This window comes from Chanodichthys erythropterus, chromosome 6 (genome assembly GCF_024489055.1).
Source record: "Chanodichthys erythropterus isolate Z2021 chromosome 6, ASM2448905v1, whole genome shotgun sequence".
In the NCBI taxonomy this organism is placed as follows: Eukaryota; Metazoa; Chordata; class Actinopteri; order Cypriniformes; family Xenocyprididae; genus Chanodichthys; species Chanodichthys erythropterus.
Window position 1 is genome coordinate 19125776 of NC_090226.1, and position 17550 is coordinate 19143325.

The following is a 17550-nucleotide window of genomic DNA, read 5'->3' on the forward strand; positions in this document are numbered from 1 at the left end:
TATTTTGTAACATTCTAAATGTTTTTAGTGTATCATTTGATCAAATATATTACTCTTAAATTACTATTTCCATTATGTCTTAACTTTTAAAAACATTATTAAGTTAATAACACTGTAAATGTAATCTTTAAAATCTTAAATCTTCATTTTTCATACTGTACATTATAATGTATTGCCTATATTCGCTTGAAGTATTTAAAACAGTGTTTTATTTTTATTTAATTAAGTGTCTTGGCAAGATCTCATTTATCCTTGGTAACTTGTAATCTCTTTAACCCCCACACAACTATTAGTAGGCTTTTAAAAGCAAATAATATATTGTACATTACATGTGACTTGATCTTAGACCCTAGATACTACTGGCACACAGAGATGTCATGTTGATGAGGCCTTACTATATGCATGTGCATGTTACACCCAACATTTTTTTTTCCCCCTAAACAGTCACCGCCAACGGCAGAAACCAGATGGTGGGCTTGTGTAGGCTAAGGCAAGCCTAGCATAGCTGTCAGTTGTGAGTAGAGAGTTAGCTAGCAAAGGGAACTGCCATATGATTTTGAAGCGTAGAGACCCTACGGATCTACCACATCCAGCTGCCGCTGCTTCACACTGCTAATTAGATTAGTTGTGCAGACACTAATACAGCACCTCGGGCCAAAAAACTTGAACATGCTGTCTGTTCACGGCCAACAAACCTCCGACTTTCCAGGACAAGAACCGGATGGTAACTCTGGGTCGGGAAAGCTCCCAGTAAACAACTGGTGACAGATTTTTGCATGGTCAGGCAGATTTCTGAGATAGCGTTCAATTTTGACCCTCAGCCGCAGGGCTGGAGACAGAAACAAGACATGAAGACCATCTGGAGAGGGAGTTGCATTATCATGGGTGGAGATAGACTCCCTGATCTGTCACTCTGCATTAGACTACCGTCTTTAGTGCCCAAAACCAGAGGAGATTAAAACGTAAAAACGTTTGATTTATGAAGATGGTAATTTCTGCTAGAATCTGTATCGGTCTAGTTTAGTTCCCTTACTCTGCTTGGTACAGATTCAACTGATGTTCAGTTGAAACAATGCACCGTTATTTCAGGTAAATCACACAAATACTCTACTCAAAAATACAGTGTCTAAAAAGTATCTACAAATTATATTTATATAAAATTATTTACAGTAAATTAAAAATACAGTTAATAAACACCAAATATAATTACCATGGATTGGCTGAGGATGAAGACCAGGTGAGGTGATGGTTGTGATCTGGGGTGGTAATAATTTGCCCTCCTCAGATTGGCTGAGGATGAAGATGAAGTGAGGTGAGGCAAAGCATATCTATTTAGCAGCATAGTCCTTATTTAACAAAACAAAAGAGAGTAATCCAAATGAGAAGGCAAAGTAACAGTGTGCTATGCACAGACAACACCAGACAATGAGGAACTGAAACTGAGGGGATCAATACACAGCAGCTGATGAGAAACAGGTGAGAAACAGTTGTGTGATAATCAATGATAAAATGAATAATCATAGCAGCAAGTGTAAACACAAGGGAACACAGGAAATGACAAAATAAATAAATAAATAAAAGTCCTTGAAAACGAAACAGAAAATACATCAGATTGTGGCATTACACCATAATAGCTCCATACAATGAGGGTGAGAGTCTGGACCAGCAGAAGAAGACACCATCAGGGTGGAGCAGGTGGAAACCAGGTGACACTGAAGGACCAGGAGGCCTAGGTGGAGCCATGGTGATGATTGCCCGAGGTGGAGCTAGGCTGTCGGAGAACTGAGGTGGAGCCAGTGTGAGTGAGGACTGAGGTGGAACAGGAGGGAGGGAGGAGCCCGATGAAGCCAAAGGGGTAGGGGAACGAAGTGCAGCCAAGGGTCCGGAAGTCTGTGGCGGAGGTAGAGTGATGACTGACCAAGGTGGAGAGCCGGAGGGACTGGTTGACAGGCCAAGGTGGAGTAAAGAGCTCGGAGGACAGAGGCGGAGCCAGGGGATCATCACACCAAGGCAAAGCTGAAGACTGGGAGGCTCAAGGCATTGCAGCAGAATCAACAGAGGGGGAGGAGCTGAACGGTACAAGAAAAGCTGACACAGAGGAACTGGATGGTTTACTTGGAAGAGGATGAGTGAATGGGAAGACTTGAGGCTAGTCTGAACCAGCAGTGACGAAGAAGACTTGAGGCTGTGTGTAAACAGTGGAGGCGAAGAAGAAGACTTGGAGCTCTGCGTAACAAGCAGCGACAAAGAAGACTTGAAGCTGGGCGGAAACAGCAGAGGAGGAAGGGCTTGGGCACTGGATGTTATCAGAAAATCGCACACTTCAGACTGGGGAAGAGATATCTTCAATGCTGGAGAATGAGGGTGACCACTCACTTCATCATACAGCTCCACGAGAACTCCCATTGGCATGATGTATAAATCAGCTCACACACCTGGTCGGCAGGTGTTGTTTCCAGGATGGATGAGGCTGCAGGCTCTGGCTCTGTTGCAGGCATTGGCTCTGGTACAGGGTCTGTGGCTCTGGCTCTCGGTCTACAGTGGGCCCAAGCTCTTTATCCACGGTAAGCGTGATTCCTGGATCTGCGGTGGTTTTGATTGACAGTGGGTACAAACATTCCAGACACCGGAGAATGACTTCTCTCCATGTTTCTTCATTCACATTTTTTCATATTTATTATTATTATTATTTATTTATTTATTTATTTTTTAAATATGTCTACATGGTTAACTATAATAACCCTGGTTTAACTTACATTAAAGTTAACTGACATTAAAGAGTCTTTCTCTTTTTACAGGCACTGTAAGTATTGTTATCATATGAAGGCCCAGATGTCATTTTGATTTTGCTAGCTGGGAGAGCAACGGCTCCTGGGGTGGAGGCACGTGGCAGAGAGCAGAAGCAGGGATGCTGGGAGCTGGATGTCACAGCACAGACCGTGTTGTTCCCAAACACACCAGCCACCCCCAGTGCTAATGTAGCCTGATGGCTTGAATGCCAGGAAAAGGTTACACTCACAGTTTAAGGCACACCAGCATTGCACTGCAAATGCTTAGCCAGGCATGTGTGCCGGATGAGACAGATGTACAAGTCAGCATGTAGAAAGTGTCAACCACCACAGCGTGAGAGAGAGGCTGAAAGATGTACAGAAAGAAGAAAAAAGTCACTTTGTGTGTGAAATGTTTAACTCTTAAATTGCTACATTGTGTTCATGAACCCAGGGACTTGCAGTGGATCTAACTATCTCCACTGTGGTGAGGAAGTACAGTACAAAGATGCGCCATAAAAAACTTGATGATGAAGGATGCTCTCAAATAAAGTGCAGTGAAAATGAGGACACATATGTATGCAATTTAGCAGGCAAGCTTCCTGAGTGTTTATTTTAAAGGAAGAGAGAGCTTGTTTATCTTGGTATACGCTCACATATGTCATCTGAAAAGACAACGGATAAGACATCAGGGCCGTGACAGATGGAACGCAACATTGATGCAGCTTGTAAAGGAGTCCTGGGGATTGACCGTGCTTCTGTGTGATGGAGGAACATGGAAGGTAATTTTATATGACAGGAGACTGTTCCTCACGTATCATAATGAGGCAAAGAGGGTGCAGGGGAACAATGTGACAGCCTGTGCTGAACCAGAGAATCCACATTGAAGTGTAGGAAAGCATTAGGGTCACAGTGAGCGAAAACTCATCTTGCGGGTTTCTGGGAATGCATGATTTATCCATGAGTGAAACCTGTTTGAGTTTTAAAGTGATCCCATTGGACTGGATCACTCAAGTCAAAAGCAAGAATTGTAGCACTGTATACATACATATAAAACAATAAGGTTTCAACATTGGTTTGTATGATTTTTTTTTTTTTTTTTTTTGTATAGGGCAAACGTGGCTAAAGGCACACAGGGGTAAAAGGCGCATTTGAATTAATTTTGCTCTAAACTTTTTACTCTAGATGACACAAAAAACATTTTTTAAGCATCCAAGTTTCACTATGCGAGTGCACATTTGACTGATCCTTGACATGAAAAGAGAAAATGGAATAGAATGGAATAGAAAATGAGTGTTAAACTTGCCATACATAATTTAAGACTTTAATTTAAGGTTTTGTTCAAAGTAATCAAATCAACAGTTTTTAATAACTACAGAATATGTAAAAGGGTAAAAAATGCCCCTAGTGTTAGGGCTAAAGGCACAATATTTGATGTGATAATAAATAACTGGCAAACTTTTCCATTTGTTGGCATGGTTAGATTCAAATGTTCAGCATAATTTATTAAGTTGGATGTCTGAGATAATCACCATACTGTATCTTGAAAGCATATAAAATATAAAAGACATGTCCTGATGCTCGTATTGGAAATTGTTGAGCATTTGAAACATACGGGGCCCTATCATACATGCTTTTGTGGAATCCGGCTTTTCCCGTAGATGGTCTGCTCATTAGCTTTAACCTCGCGTACGAGCAGATCCGTTTTTCAGCTAGAGAAGCATTAAGTTTTTCCGCTTGCAAATTCCGCCATGTAAATAGCAAATCTGCCATGGTGCGAACGCAACTGGCTTTTAAAGGGAATGGGAGATGAGACTCTGATTGGCTTATTGCACGTTACGCCCAAAACACACCCGTTACTCATTCAGAGAATAGGGACAACTCTTTTAGACCATGCATGCGCGGGGCGCTCTGACCATTTTTCCCGTCCTTAAACTAGCAAAAGTGGATTTGGACACGCCCTAAGTGCACTTGCTCCACTTAGATCGTTAAAATAGGGCCCATGTTGTCCATTAGGCTATTATTTGTCGGCCTCTTGAAAACATTTTCCCCATCTGTGGACAGTGGTGCAGGGAATGCCTGCTCACTGTTAACATCTTCTAGACTTACAGTTCATGTAATAAATGATTGGATTGTCAATGTGCTTATATTGCACACATTTGCATGTGTATGTTTCATGTACCTCTGTTTTAGGAAACTCTGAGTATGTGAACTCCACTGTGGGGACAGCAAGCTGATTAGAGAAAAAGCTGGCATCTCCAGGTGTCTGCAGTGAGCTGACATTCGGACCAGGACAACCACCTCCCCGACTGCAACTCATTGAATGTTTCTGAAAGATAAACATACATGCATGATAACAATTTGACATTGTGAAGATATACAGCAATCTACAATGTGATCTTGTCGCCTACTATATTACTATATTAATCAGAATAACTCGAGTAGACCTTCAACAATGATCTATACAGATAAATACAGTTATGAACTTGACTTGAGTGATATGTGAGGAATGCATTTAAGTGAGGAGCTTTTATTAAAATGTTCTCACTATAAGAGATGTATTGTGAGAGGGGAAATGTATGGGATTGAAAAGAGTTTTTCACTGGCATGTGATTTGAATGTGTACAAGTATGTGATGAGTATTAAGGTATTCTAAATATGGTCTTCATTAAATAGCTAAGCATCCCACCAATAGGATTGTTCTTGTTTTCACACAACAATAATGTGCTTTTAAATCTCATTTGTAGTTGCGTATAATTGTGCATCACTAAAGCCCTGCCTAAATCCTAAACCGATATTGATTTCTCATTGAGTGATGGTTTAGGATTAATCTGTTTTGGTTGAAACTGGCCCTTGGCTATTTAATAACCTACAGATTGAACTGCATTGATCGCAAAACTGCTGTTAAATGAACAGATTCTGTTCTGTTGTACAGCAACTGACATGTGCTGCAATATTGTGTATATATATAATACTGTTTGTCAACGTTCACAGAAATACATGCAGCTACGTAAACCTCAAACAAGTGCAAATGATGACTGGCAGAGCCAAAATCAATGTAAATCTACACAAACATAGGTTGAAAGCATAATGCAGGGAAAAATACAGTCTGCAGTGTTACAATCAACTGTGACCAACAACAGTCATCAGTGTAATTCATATCAGACAGGCCCTAAAAAACAAAAATAAACATAAAAAGCAGCTGCATTTGGACTTACAGTGTCTACCCTTGAGGAACAAAGAACATTTTTGTTACATGCTTCACAACACATCTTTTTAACACACAGTCACACACAAATTGCATCCAAACTTCTTGGTGAAAGAAAGAGGCCAGACTTGGGTTCCAGGTGTAGAAATAAGAAGAGATTTGTCAGAGGTTTAGGGAATATTTCTAATAAATCTTTCACTATGAAAAAGGCATTTTGATACAATATTATTTACATTTTTAAAAAAATAAATAATATTTTATTAATAAATGAATACATACAGTATACTGTATTTATTAATTTCTAAAAATTATTTATTTGGGGAAAATATGTATAAGTAAAATTACATCATCAGGAGAGTGTTGTTTAAATCTTTCTGAAATCAACTGTAAAAAAGTGGATATGTATAACCTAATTTCCACTGAAGGAATTTTCACCAGGAACTGGGGACTTTGAGATGGTACTCAGCGTGTTTCTACCGCAGGGACCAGGGTCTAAATGAAGTTCCGGGTAAAAATTGTTCCCCCCAGAAAGTCCCTGCTCGCGAGGTACTACTTATTCAAAGTTCAGGAACTTTCGGGGGTGGGGCTTGGGTGCTGAACATGCTGATTGGTTGAGTTCATGCAGCATTTTATTTCCAACACCATTTTTAAGTCTGTTGCGGTGTGTGCAGTAAGAGTTGTTTGCTATTCAAATCAACAAAGGTGCTTAAAAAATATGACCGAAGGACCGACAACGAGGTTCAGGCTTTGTTAAAAGGTTAGTTCACCCAAAAATTAAACTAATATAATTTTTTACTCACCCTCATGTCGTTCTACACCCCTAAGACCTTCGTTCATCTTCGGAACACAAATTAAGAAAATTTTTTATTAAATCCGAGACAACAATGGTTCTTCCTCTCTCAAGATCCATAAAGGTACTAAAAACTTGTTTAAATCAGTTCATGTGAGTACAGTGGTTCTACCTTAATAATATAAAGCGACGAGAATATTTTTTGTACGCCAAACGAAACAAAATAATGACTTTTTAACAATATCTAGTGATGGCCGATTTCATAACACTGCTTCATGAAGCTTCGGAGCTTTATGAATCAAATCAGTGAATCGGAGCATCAAAGTCACATGATTTCAGCAGTTTGGCGGTTTGATACGTTTTTTTTTGGCGCACAAAAAATATTTTTGTCGCTTTATAATATTAATATTGAACCACTGTACTCACATGAACTGATGTAAATATGTTTTTAGTACCTTTATGGATCTTGAGAGAGGAAGTACCATTGCTGTCTATGCAGGCCTCACTGAGCCATCGGATTTAATCAAAAATATCTTAATTTGTGTTCCGAAGATGAATGAAGGCCTTATGGGTGTAAAAAGACATGAGGGTGAGTAATAAACAACATTCATTTCATTTTTGGGTAAACTAACCCTTTAAGCTTATATGCGGAGGACGAAATCCAGCAGGAAAGCTGCGTGGAAAAGTAAAAAAAAGCTACCGGAAAGTAGCGTGTAGTCTTAAGTCACCAGACTAATTTGTCTAATGTTCACGGTACTTTAGACTGCAATGGAAATGCAGACAGCAACAGGTCTGGGGGAAAGAAGTTCCTGGGACAAATTGTTCTGGGTAATTTTGGTGGAAACGTGGCTTACAACGTTTTTTTTTAGTTTTTTTTTTTTTAGGAGTTACTCCTACTTTTGTGTAACTCAACAGACTCAAGTTTATTTAGTAATATTAAGCTTTTTTTTTTTTTTTAATTTGATCAAAACGAGATGTTACCACACAAAGAACTTTTCAGTTACTAGACAAAACATTTTAGTGTACTACAATTATTTTAATTCAACATAGTCATATTTTGGCCTTAAGCAATCAGTTCAAGCTATCATGTTATTCATTTATATAAACGTTCGAGAGGTATAACTATATACTATATAGTTATATATATATATATATATATATATATATATATATATATATATATATATATATATATATATATATATATATATATATATATATATATATATATATAGTTATTTGTAATGTGCTGAATTTCATACTTGTATTCTCTGATTGATATTATACCAATGAAGATCCTTACCCAACAGATTAGTATGCCTGATTAAAGTTCAACCAAACAAAAACAAACAAACAAAAATATAAAAACAAAGAACGGGAGCAAACCCACTAAACAATCAAGTAACACATATTTATTGTTCCAAAAAATAAGAACAAGTCTCTGTATTTGAACAATAAATGGAATACAGTATATTCAATGCAATCTATTCAGATGTTATTTATTTAACTGTTTTAATTCTATAAATCCTGTAATAAGATGTAAATAATATGATATACCTTATAATTGTTGTAGTTGTATGTTTTTGTACATAGTTTGCCTGACTAAACAAAACACTTGTTTTTCATTCATACATGGTTTGGGCCACAGGAACAAAGTGGCCTGAAAAGTAGGTGGGGCAGATTATAAAGTGCATTATCAGCTTTGACTTATTAATATTACTTATATGACATAATGATTTAAGCAATAGTTATACCTGCCCTAGAATATAACACATTATTCTTCCTTGTGTGTCTATTTCTGCGCTGTGCATGGATTACTGTAACATCCGGTGCTTCATTCTGAAAAAAGTGGACTCCTTCATCTTCATAGGCAGCAAAAGCCATTAAAGTCAAAATTAGCCACAAATTCCTGAGGTAAAATGTGACAGCAGAAACAGCTTGGGAGCAGCAAGAAAGAGGGAGAATAGGTAATTTCTGCACTGCAATTCCTTTTCCCCGTGAGGAGAATCAATATTTAATTTCTCTGTCTGCAATGATAACGAGATAGCAAAATCATTGTTTATATATTTGAGCTTGAATAGACCTGTGGGTACTGAGGAAAAAGAGATGCACTGGCAGAAAGCCACAGCAAATGAAGCTGCTCGTCCACTCAGCTGATGTGAAACAAACAGCATTGCCTGCTAAAGACCATTAGCAAATGAGCAGGCTTTTACCATGCCATTGTAAGCACTGTGATCCAGTGAATGAGAACTTCCACATCACATTACATACCACCCCACATGATCAGAGGCAGCAAAAAGAAAGATTGTACATGTGCTCAATAATTTGAGAAAGATCAGAGGCATAGACAGAGTTTCTTCAACAACGGGCAATAGTCCTAGCATTTCAGGCCAATTTAATTTCAATTTAAACATTTTGTTATATGTAGACATTTTTTATTTATTTTTTTACTGTGCCTTCATTTATTTTTAAGCTTATAACTGTGCAAAAAATAAAATAAATAATAATACAACTAATAATAATGAAGTAATTATATTATTATTATTATTATTATTATCAGTTGTATTATTATGTTTAATTTTATTTTTACACAGTTTGAGTTATTTCAATTTTGTTCACTATGAACAACAATTGTGCCACCATTAAAGTTTTATTAAAAGTTAGTGGATTTGGATACCAAGTTTAATTATCAGTGAAGTGTATGAAATACGAGATATGAACATGAAGCACATAAAGAAAAATTACGTTTTTTAAATAATGTCCAATTATGCAAAACATGTAAAAATATTTCAAAAAAAAAAAAAAAAAAAAAAAAAAAAAGGAGATTGCCATTTTATTACAAAAATGATTTTAAAATTCAATTTCCATAACCAAATGCCATGAAACTCTACTACATAATTGTAAAGGGTTAGTTCACCCAAAAATGAAAATGTTGTCATTTATTAATCACCCTCAAGGTGTTCCACACCCGCAAGACCTTTGTTAATCTTCGGAAGGCAAATTAAGATATTTTTTGTTGAAATCAGATGGCTCAGTGAGGCCTGCATAGGGAACATTTCCTCTCTCAAGATCAATAAAGGTATTAAAAACATGTTTGAATCAGTTCATGTGAGTACAGTGGTTCAATATTAATATTATAAAGTGACGAGAATATTTTTGGTGCACCAAAAAAAAAAAAAAAAAAAACGACTTATATAGTGATGGGCGATTTCAAAACGCTGCTTCAGGAAGCTTCGGAGCTTTATGAATCAGCGTGTCGAATCAGCGGTTCGGAGTGCCAAAGTCATATGATTTCAGCAGTTTGGCGGTTTGACACACGATCCGAATCATGATTCGATACGCTGATTCATAACTCTCCGAAGCTTCCTGAAGCAGTGTTTTGAAATTATTTTTATTTATTTTTTTATTTTTTTTGGCGCACCAAAAATACTCTTGTCGCTTTATAATATTAATATTGAACCACTGTACTCACATGAACTGATTTAAATATGTTTTTAGTACATTAATGGATCTTGAGAGAGGAAATGTCATTGCATCAGGCCTCACTGAGTCACCGGATATATATATATTTTTTTTTTTTTTTCTTTTTTTTAATGAATGAATGAATGAATGGAAAAATCACTGCATACAGTAAAAGGTAGTAATTATCAGTTCACATCTGTACTTGACAAGACATGCCAACAAAATGAAATTTCTCACAGTACAAAAATAAAATGACAGCGAACAGAGAGAATGCTGTATAGAGAGAGAGACAGAGAGAGAGAGAGAGAGAGAGAGAAGGGTCAGCAAATATGCGAACAAAACTGTTATCTCGTTCTGAATGCGCTGGAGACGGAGAATGACCTTGCATTGTGGAGATAATTTATTCTCAGAGAAGGTGACCTTTGGAAATTACATTTGCAGAGAAGTGGAATTGGAACTGCTGATACATTTATAAAAAGAAGAGACAAAATAGATGAATAAGACTGAGATTATTTAAAAAAACAACAAGATGGGTGTCACTGTGCATAATGTGAGCTGTTTGCAGTCGCTGCACAGATGGTGGCGCACTGGGGCCTTTTAAAATGAGAGGACATACAAATGGATGAGCTACTTTCTTGCCTAATGCATCCATTTAAATTGAAATAGTAATACTGAAATCATTTGAAAGTGTCTCCAGTGGCAATTACACATAAATAAGACCAGGGGTGGCGTTTATATATGACGGAGTATGGCACTTGCAATACCCTGGCATTCAGACAAGATGGGGGGAAGCTCATGATGATGCTTGTTAAAGATCTAAATATTTTTTAGAAGAATAGATCTGAGCATTGGTAGGTTCCTAGGGACAATTCATAGGAATATAGGAGGTTTCTCATGATGGTGTACTTCCTGGTGTAGCACAGTTGCATTTAATTTCATCACTTAATCACATGTCTTTTGGATTAGCTGTCAACATACTAAAATCACTTAATGTTCATGTCTGTGGAGAAAGAGTTGGTGAAATGTTTTGATTTGAATGAGCTTGTCACCGACTTTGCACTGCTCCGGCCTCACCACTATGCACTTATGGAATAAAAACTGTAATGCGACAAAAAGTAAGACATATGTTTTTATTTTTAATGCTCTTAACTTTGTGGGCTTTCAAACCATTTTAAAAATCTGTCATGACAACATCTGGCTGGTGGGTTTGGACCATAGATATGTATTGTATATGTAGATGCCACATTCGACTGCTCCAGACACATCGACTTGGAATGGTCAGCGTGTCATCGCTCACAGTAAGAATCAATGATGCCAATTGGGCCACACTGCACAGCTTCTGGTTGTGTAACCACTGAGATTTAAATTCCTGAAGAAATGGGATAACCTTTCACAGGTGAGAATGTGTTGGTTCCCTTTCAAAAGGGAACTTGCGCTGCACCCCCTAGGGGTCACTATGGGGAATGCCTCTGGCATTACCTGTATCTTAAGCATGAGTCTAAACACGACAATATACTTGATATTGGCAGGCGGCAGCCCAGGACGTCATCACCGGTGCGACCGTGAGTGTAAAAGGGCACCTGGGAAATACATCATCCTCTTTCTTGTCTTCAGGATACCTGTTTGTTTGAGGTGATTATGGCTAGAACTAGCACTAAGTCTTTTAGGCAGTGTGTTCTTCTGTGTCAGCATTATCTGACACCTGATAACACACAATATGTGCATTATGTGCATGGGCGAGGAGCATGCGTGCTCAGCCCTTGAGGGGAGTGTTTGTGTGCATTTCTCATTCATCTGCGTCAGATGAGAGCAAGCTAGATTGTGATGACGTGTTGACTCTCAAGCCATCCGATCCGGCAGCGAGCGTGCTCCTGGCTTCAAGCCATGACGAGCAGGATGAGGCTGATGAGTTCAATGATATTCCTGAGCGCTCTCATCCTGCCTGCTAGTAGAGCATGGAGGAGGTGTGAAGCCAGGGGGAGAAGAAAAGACCTGAGGGAAGTGATCCAAGATAAACACGATCAGTTTAGGGTCCCAGAGGCGAAATAACATCTGCCTCCTTCCCTGTCTACTAACCTTCAGTATGGAGTGTTGCTAAGCCTCCTCTCATTTTGAGAGTCATTGTATGGAGACCTCCACTCTGTGGAGTTTCGCGAGCCATTATTTTGAGAGAGCTTAGCTTTTTGAGCCTTCTCGGTTGCCTAGGCCACCCTTTTGAGGCCTCCATTCTTCGCAGTAGTCCAACACAAGTTCCGAGTGTTAGGCCTCCTTCGACGCTGGCCCAAATTTGAATGTAGTTAGGCTTCCTCTCTTTAGAGTCTTCCTGTTGAGGCCACTGTTCTTGAGAAGCTCTGGTCTGTAATTGTTGCTGGTGCACCTTAGGGATGAGGACTCCTTCAAGTCCTTTGACTTAGCTAAGCCAATAAGGCACTCATCCCTTCTGCATGGCAGCATGGGCATTTCACATATGCCGTTTTATACTCACGGTCATACCAGTGATGACATCATAGGCTGCCGCCTGCCAATGTCAAGTTCATTGTCTTGTTTAGACTGATGCCTCAGACACTTGTCATGCAAAAGACATTCCCCATAGTGACCCCTAGGGGATGCAGCGTCTCCTTTCCTATTCACAGGGAACCATGGTTGCATGCGTAACCTGAGACGTTTGTGTTTTTATGTGTATTAACACAATATTACAGGTTTTTACTATGGTAATGTTTTTACTTTTACTACGGTAACATTTAAAGTCTATTGCAGATATAGATATTATAAATCTGTCTAACTACAGTTTCAGACACTCAGTCAACTTGAATGTTTACAGACAGGGATTTGACCATTCCAATAAATAAACGGTCTGTCACAATATGAATGGCAAACAGTTTTGTGAAATGGGTTGATATTATCAGTAGAGATGCATTAATGTATCGGCCAACAATCGGTATTGGTTTTAAAACCGCAGATGATCAGGGCCGACTATATCCTGTCAATCAAGAGGGTGCTGAAAACCGTGTTCAGACTGCAACTCATACATACTGTGTGTAAAGAAAATCACTCGTGTTGAATTTTAATGCATTAACAGTTTAAAAACATTGAAGTTAAAGCAGGCTCTTTCTGACTCTATGAATCACCCGAAGTTCAAGCCAGGGTTGCCTGGTTTGCGTTTTTTTCCCTACATCAAATATTGTTTGTAGTGCCTCCCATCCAATAATCGCAAAAAGCTTTGTGCTTTGTTACTGCTGATGAGAATAAAAATTTCAGTTTTCAAATTCTGTCCATTTTATCATGAAATTCAAACAATAAATGGTGTTTTGAACGACACATGTCAGATCGCTGTAATATCTCAGTTCAGGTGGCAGTCTTTTCTTCCTCTTCAATACAAGTTACATCTCGAAAAACATGCATTATCATCAAAGGTATGTTGAAAGATATAGTACAGCTTACCCAAATGTATCATGTCTCATGTAATCACTTTATTTGTGTTTCAACCGCAGAAAGACGTCAATAAAACAGCTTGTGAACACTGTCAAATCATGTCACATTTACCTCAGGAATGTTTTCTAATGTTCATAGCTTGTGTTTGTGTACATATGCTATGAAGACAACAAGTGTTGAAAATTACCTTATGTGATACTTTTATATTCAATTTTTATTTGAGTGTATTTATTATATCTGAAAATAAACAACAGCTGAATATAATACCTCTGTTGTAAATTGTAACCTCTAATATTGAAGTGTACCAAATGAGAGGGTTCCCTGTATAGTTTGCAACATTATTTGGGAGAGATTTTTTTTTTCCCTTAAGTAAAACCAAACTGTCGGTATCGACATCGGCCGATATCATTCTGAAAATAATCGGCTATCGGTATCGGCAGAGAAAGTTAGTATCGGTGCATCTCTAATTATCAGCTTAATGAACTGTCTAATTTTAGTAGTTCTGTTGCTGAAGTTGGACTTTGGCAGAAATTGCAGCTTTTAAATCAAATTTTAAACAACTTTATTGTTGTTATCTGTAAGTCTGTGCATGTCCTTGGACTCTTTTGCATTCTTTTAGTATGGTGGATTTTTGTACACATTTTGTTAAGATATAATGTGGTTATTTGGGAAACTTGTTGTTGTATGGTCAGAGGGAATTATGCCATAGCCTAGTGAAACGCAGCCACCGAATAAGACCTTTTGAAATATGATCCTGATGCTACGAAGCTCAATTTCTCCTGTTTTACAGCAACTAGTTATTATATTCGAATGACAGAAATTGATGTCACTGCTTTCTAAATGAAAACCAGTAATTAACAGCTTTTAGCGTCAGCTCTGTTTTGGTGCCTCTGTCATACATCCCTCTAAGTGACCCTTTTTTAACACACAAACATCTATTTGTCTATTACTGAAAAAGCTCAGATGTTTTTTCTCTTAAAATATTTGGTTAACACTGTATAAAAATGTAAAACTGTAAAATTTAAACTAAATTCTAATAAATTAAGTGAACGCATTAAATTAGAGAAGCGCAATAAAAGACCTAATGTATTACACCTTAACCAAATTATTATTGTTTAATTAGCTCATATGTAAAGAGTTAGATGATGCTTATCCATTTATTTATTTTTATGCTTTGTTAACATGTAAATAGTTTTTTTAGATTAGGTCACGGAAAATGGGAAAATGTCATTAATTAAGTGCTGTAAACCAACCTTTATGAGACATTAATTGTATTAGTATTAAGTGCCCCTTAAAAAAAAACAAACAAAAAAAAAACATAATACACACACACACAAATTTACAAAAATAAATCAATGCTAATATTACAAAATGTGACATTAAAAAGTGTATAAATCACACGTTTTTATAAAGTAACACTTTCCAACAGCGACACTAGCAGGTAAAGTTACAGCAGGATGCCGCTTCTCTCATGCCTCTCCTGAGCCCACTGACTTTTAACAGACCCCCTAAAGTGTGCGATGGGTTAAGTGGGGGGTAACTGAGAATGAATTAACACTGTAATTGTGTTAATTACATTGACAATGAATGAAGAACTCAATATTTGTATATAGCCTATTAATATACTAACAATGAAGAGACTACAGTATATTAACTATGAATTAACTATAAACATAGTTTATTAATGATTTGTAAGTACTTTATTACTGTATACTTCTTATAAAGTGTTACCAATATTTGTTTACTTAAACACCTGGATACATGTGGCAAAACTTGCCAGCGGAGCAGGTTAGATTCCTGATGAAAAAACAAGTTCACAGGATAAACAAGTGTAGCGCGAGTGGGGAGAAGCCGCTAATTTGTTGCCTGTTGGCCAGCGAGAGGCTATTGATTGGGAACTAATTGATTGCCAGCTGAAGTGATAAACCATGTGCTTGTGCAGACAGCATTACTAATACAGGAATGGAGCGCCTGAAATCACATTGGCCTCCAGTGTGGGAGAAGAGCCGGGCCGTTCCGCACATGCTACGGTGATGAATGCTCTCCAACATCTGTGATCAGGGCCTGTGCTGTGCTCTTTATTCAATCGATGAGATCTCTGTGTGGTTAAGCACAAATCTAAGATGGTTAATGCAAGGAAATTATTTAATCTAGTGAAAGGCACTGTGGTGTTTTGAATCCAATGCATTTGGCTGGAAAATGGTCCACAAATTGCTACAAAACTCATTATAGAAGTAAAACATGTAAATTTTTTTTTGGCCAGTCATGATTATAGTGAATGTAAGCAATCAAATCTCAGTGAATGCATGACTGATGTAACACAATGTGAGCTGCATTTACTACAGAAGTCATTTCATTTCATTCTGCGAGGAAAACACCCTCGGTTTAATGACTACATTTTAGCGTTTAACGCTTGCAACTCATATAAGACACAAACAGGGCAGAAGCTCTTTTTTATTACTGAGAAATGGGTACTGGATTGTTTTTAAGTGAAGTTAGACACAAAAGTGAAACTCTTATATGAAAGATTTTTTTTTTTTTTTTTTTTTTTCTGCCAGTGGCGAAACGGCAGAACTCTGTTTTTCAAACTAAAAAGTGCTAAAACACAAAAGACACAATTAGGAATGCAAAATGAGATGTTCAGACTTCAACTACAGTAACTATATTTGTGAGTACTATATCTCAAAGTTATTGGTAGAACCAATCAAATAGCATAGTCGAGACTTCCAGATGCTCAATAATTTATGATACTTTTTCAGTGCTCATAATACTCTCATAGACTTGAACAGAATCACAGTATATATACATATGTACAATATAGATACAAACACATATACTATTGCACAAACACATATAACACATATTTTATGTTACACTTCAAATGACAAGGGAATTTATACCAATTTATAGTGTAAATATTACAGTTTTTTTGTATTTCTTACGCACAGTTTCTGAAACTATGGCTCCTTTTCTCGAAACTCTACACTCAAAACATGCACAAATTAACATGCAAAAGGAAACACTTATTTCAAAACTATGTTAACTCTTCTAAAACTGGTGTTTTTGCATAGTAACTCTACACACAAACCATCAAATGATTAGCCATTTACATACCAAACAACACACGGATATGACAAATATAAAATAGTACTATATTCTGTCTTTTGCTTGTTCAGTGAGTCCACAGGAGTTTGTCATAGCACTCACATGTACATGTATGTGCACAAAAGCACTGTATATACAGTATGTATGCACAGTTGATTACTTTACAGTTGATGAACTTTACAGTTATTGAACTGAATCAACACTGGACTGTCTTGAGCTGAATAATGACATTTTGAATAATGACACTGGCTTGATAGAGCTGCTTTACTGCAGAATTTGAATTTGTTACTACTGTGAAGCTGCTTTGAATCCATCTGTATTGTTATTATTAAGCACTATAGAAATAAAGGGGCTTAGACTTGTATGCATATTCAGTAGACTATACATTTACAAAATATATATTTACAAAGCAGATAATGTGCTTGTAGTTTTATAGACATGGGGCCAGATTTACTAAATGGGGAAAATTAGCATGAGAGCGCAATTCCACAAATGTGCCGTTGGGATTAGCAAGTTTTGCGCATGATCTACAAATCATTTACATAATGACCAGTGCAAATTAGCATTGGGTCACAAATAAACAGAGCTGGTGCTCATCAGGTGCATATACACACACACACACACACACACACACACACACACACACACACACACACACACACACACACACACACACACACACACACACACACACACACACACACACACACACACACACACACACACACACACACACACTATATTGGGATCCTTGTCTTTATGTGCACATGAACTTCAATGACATC

At 37.5% G+C, this 17550-nt stretch overlaps 1 protein-coding gene and 1 long non-coding RNA gene across 2 annotated transcripts in view; one reads left to right on the forward strand and one right to left on the reverse strand.

Moving 5' to 3' along the window:
* Positions 1 to 5448, forward strand: part of LOC137021627 (uncharacterized) — a 33581-nt gene extending 28133 nt beyond the window's left edge. The window contains exon 3 of the long non-coding RNA XR_010895342.1: positions 4962 to 5448. This is a non-coding gene — a long non-coding RNA (uncharacterized lncRNA). The remainder of the gene's footprint in view (positions 1 to 4961) is intronic.
* Positions 1 to 17550, reverse strand: part of LOC137021626 (inactive N-acetylated-alpha-linked acidic dipeptidase-like protein 2) — a 243516-nt gene that overhangs the window by 79286 nt on the left and 146680 nt on the right. The window contains exon 10 of the mRNA XM_067388346.1: positions 4951 to 5097. Coding sequence (XP_067244447.1) covers positions 4951 to 5097 — 147 coding nt within the window. The remainder of the gene's footprint in view (positions 1 to 4950; positions 5098 to 17550) is intronic.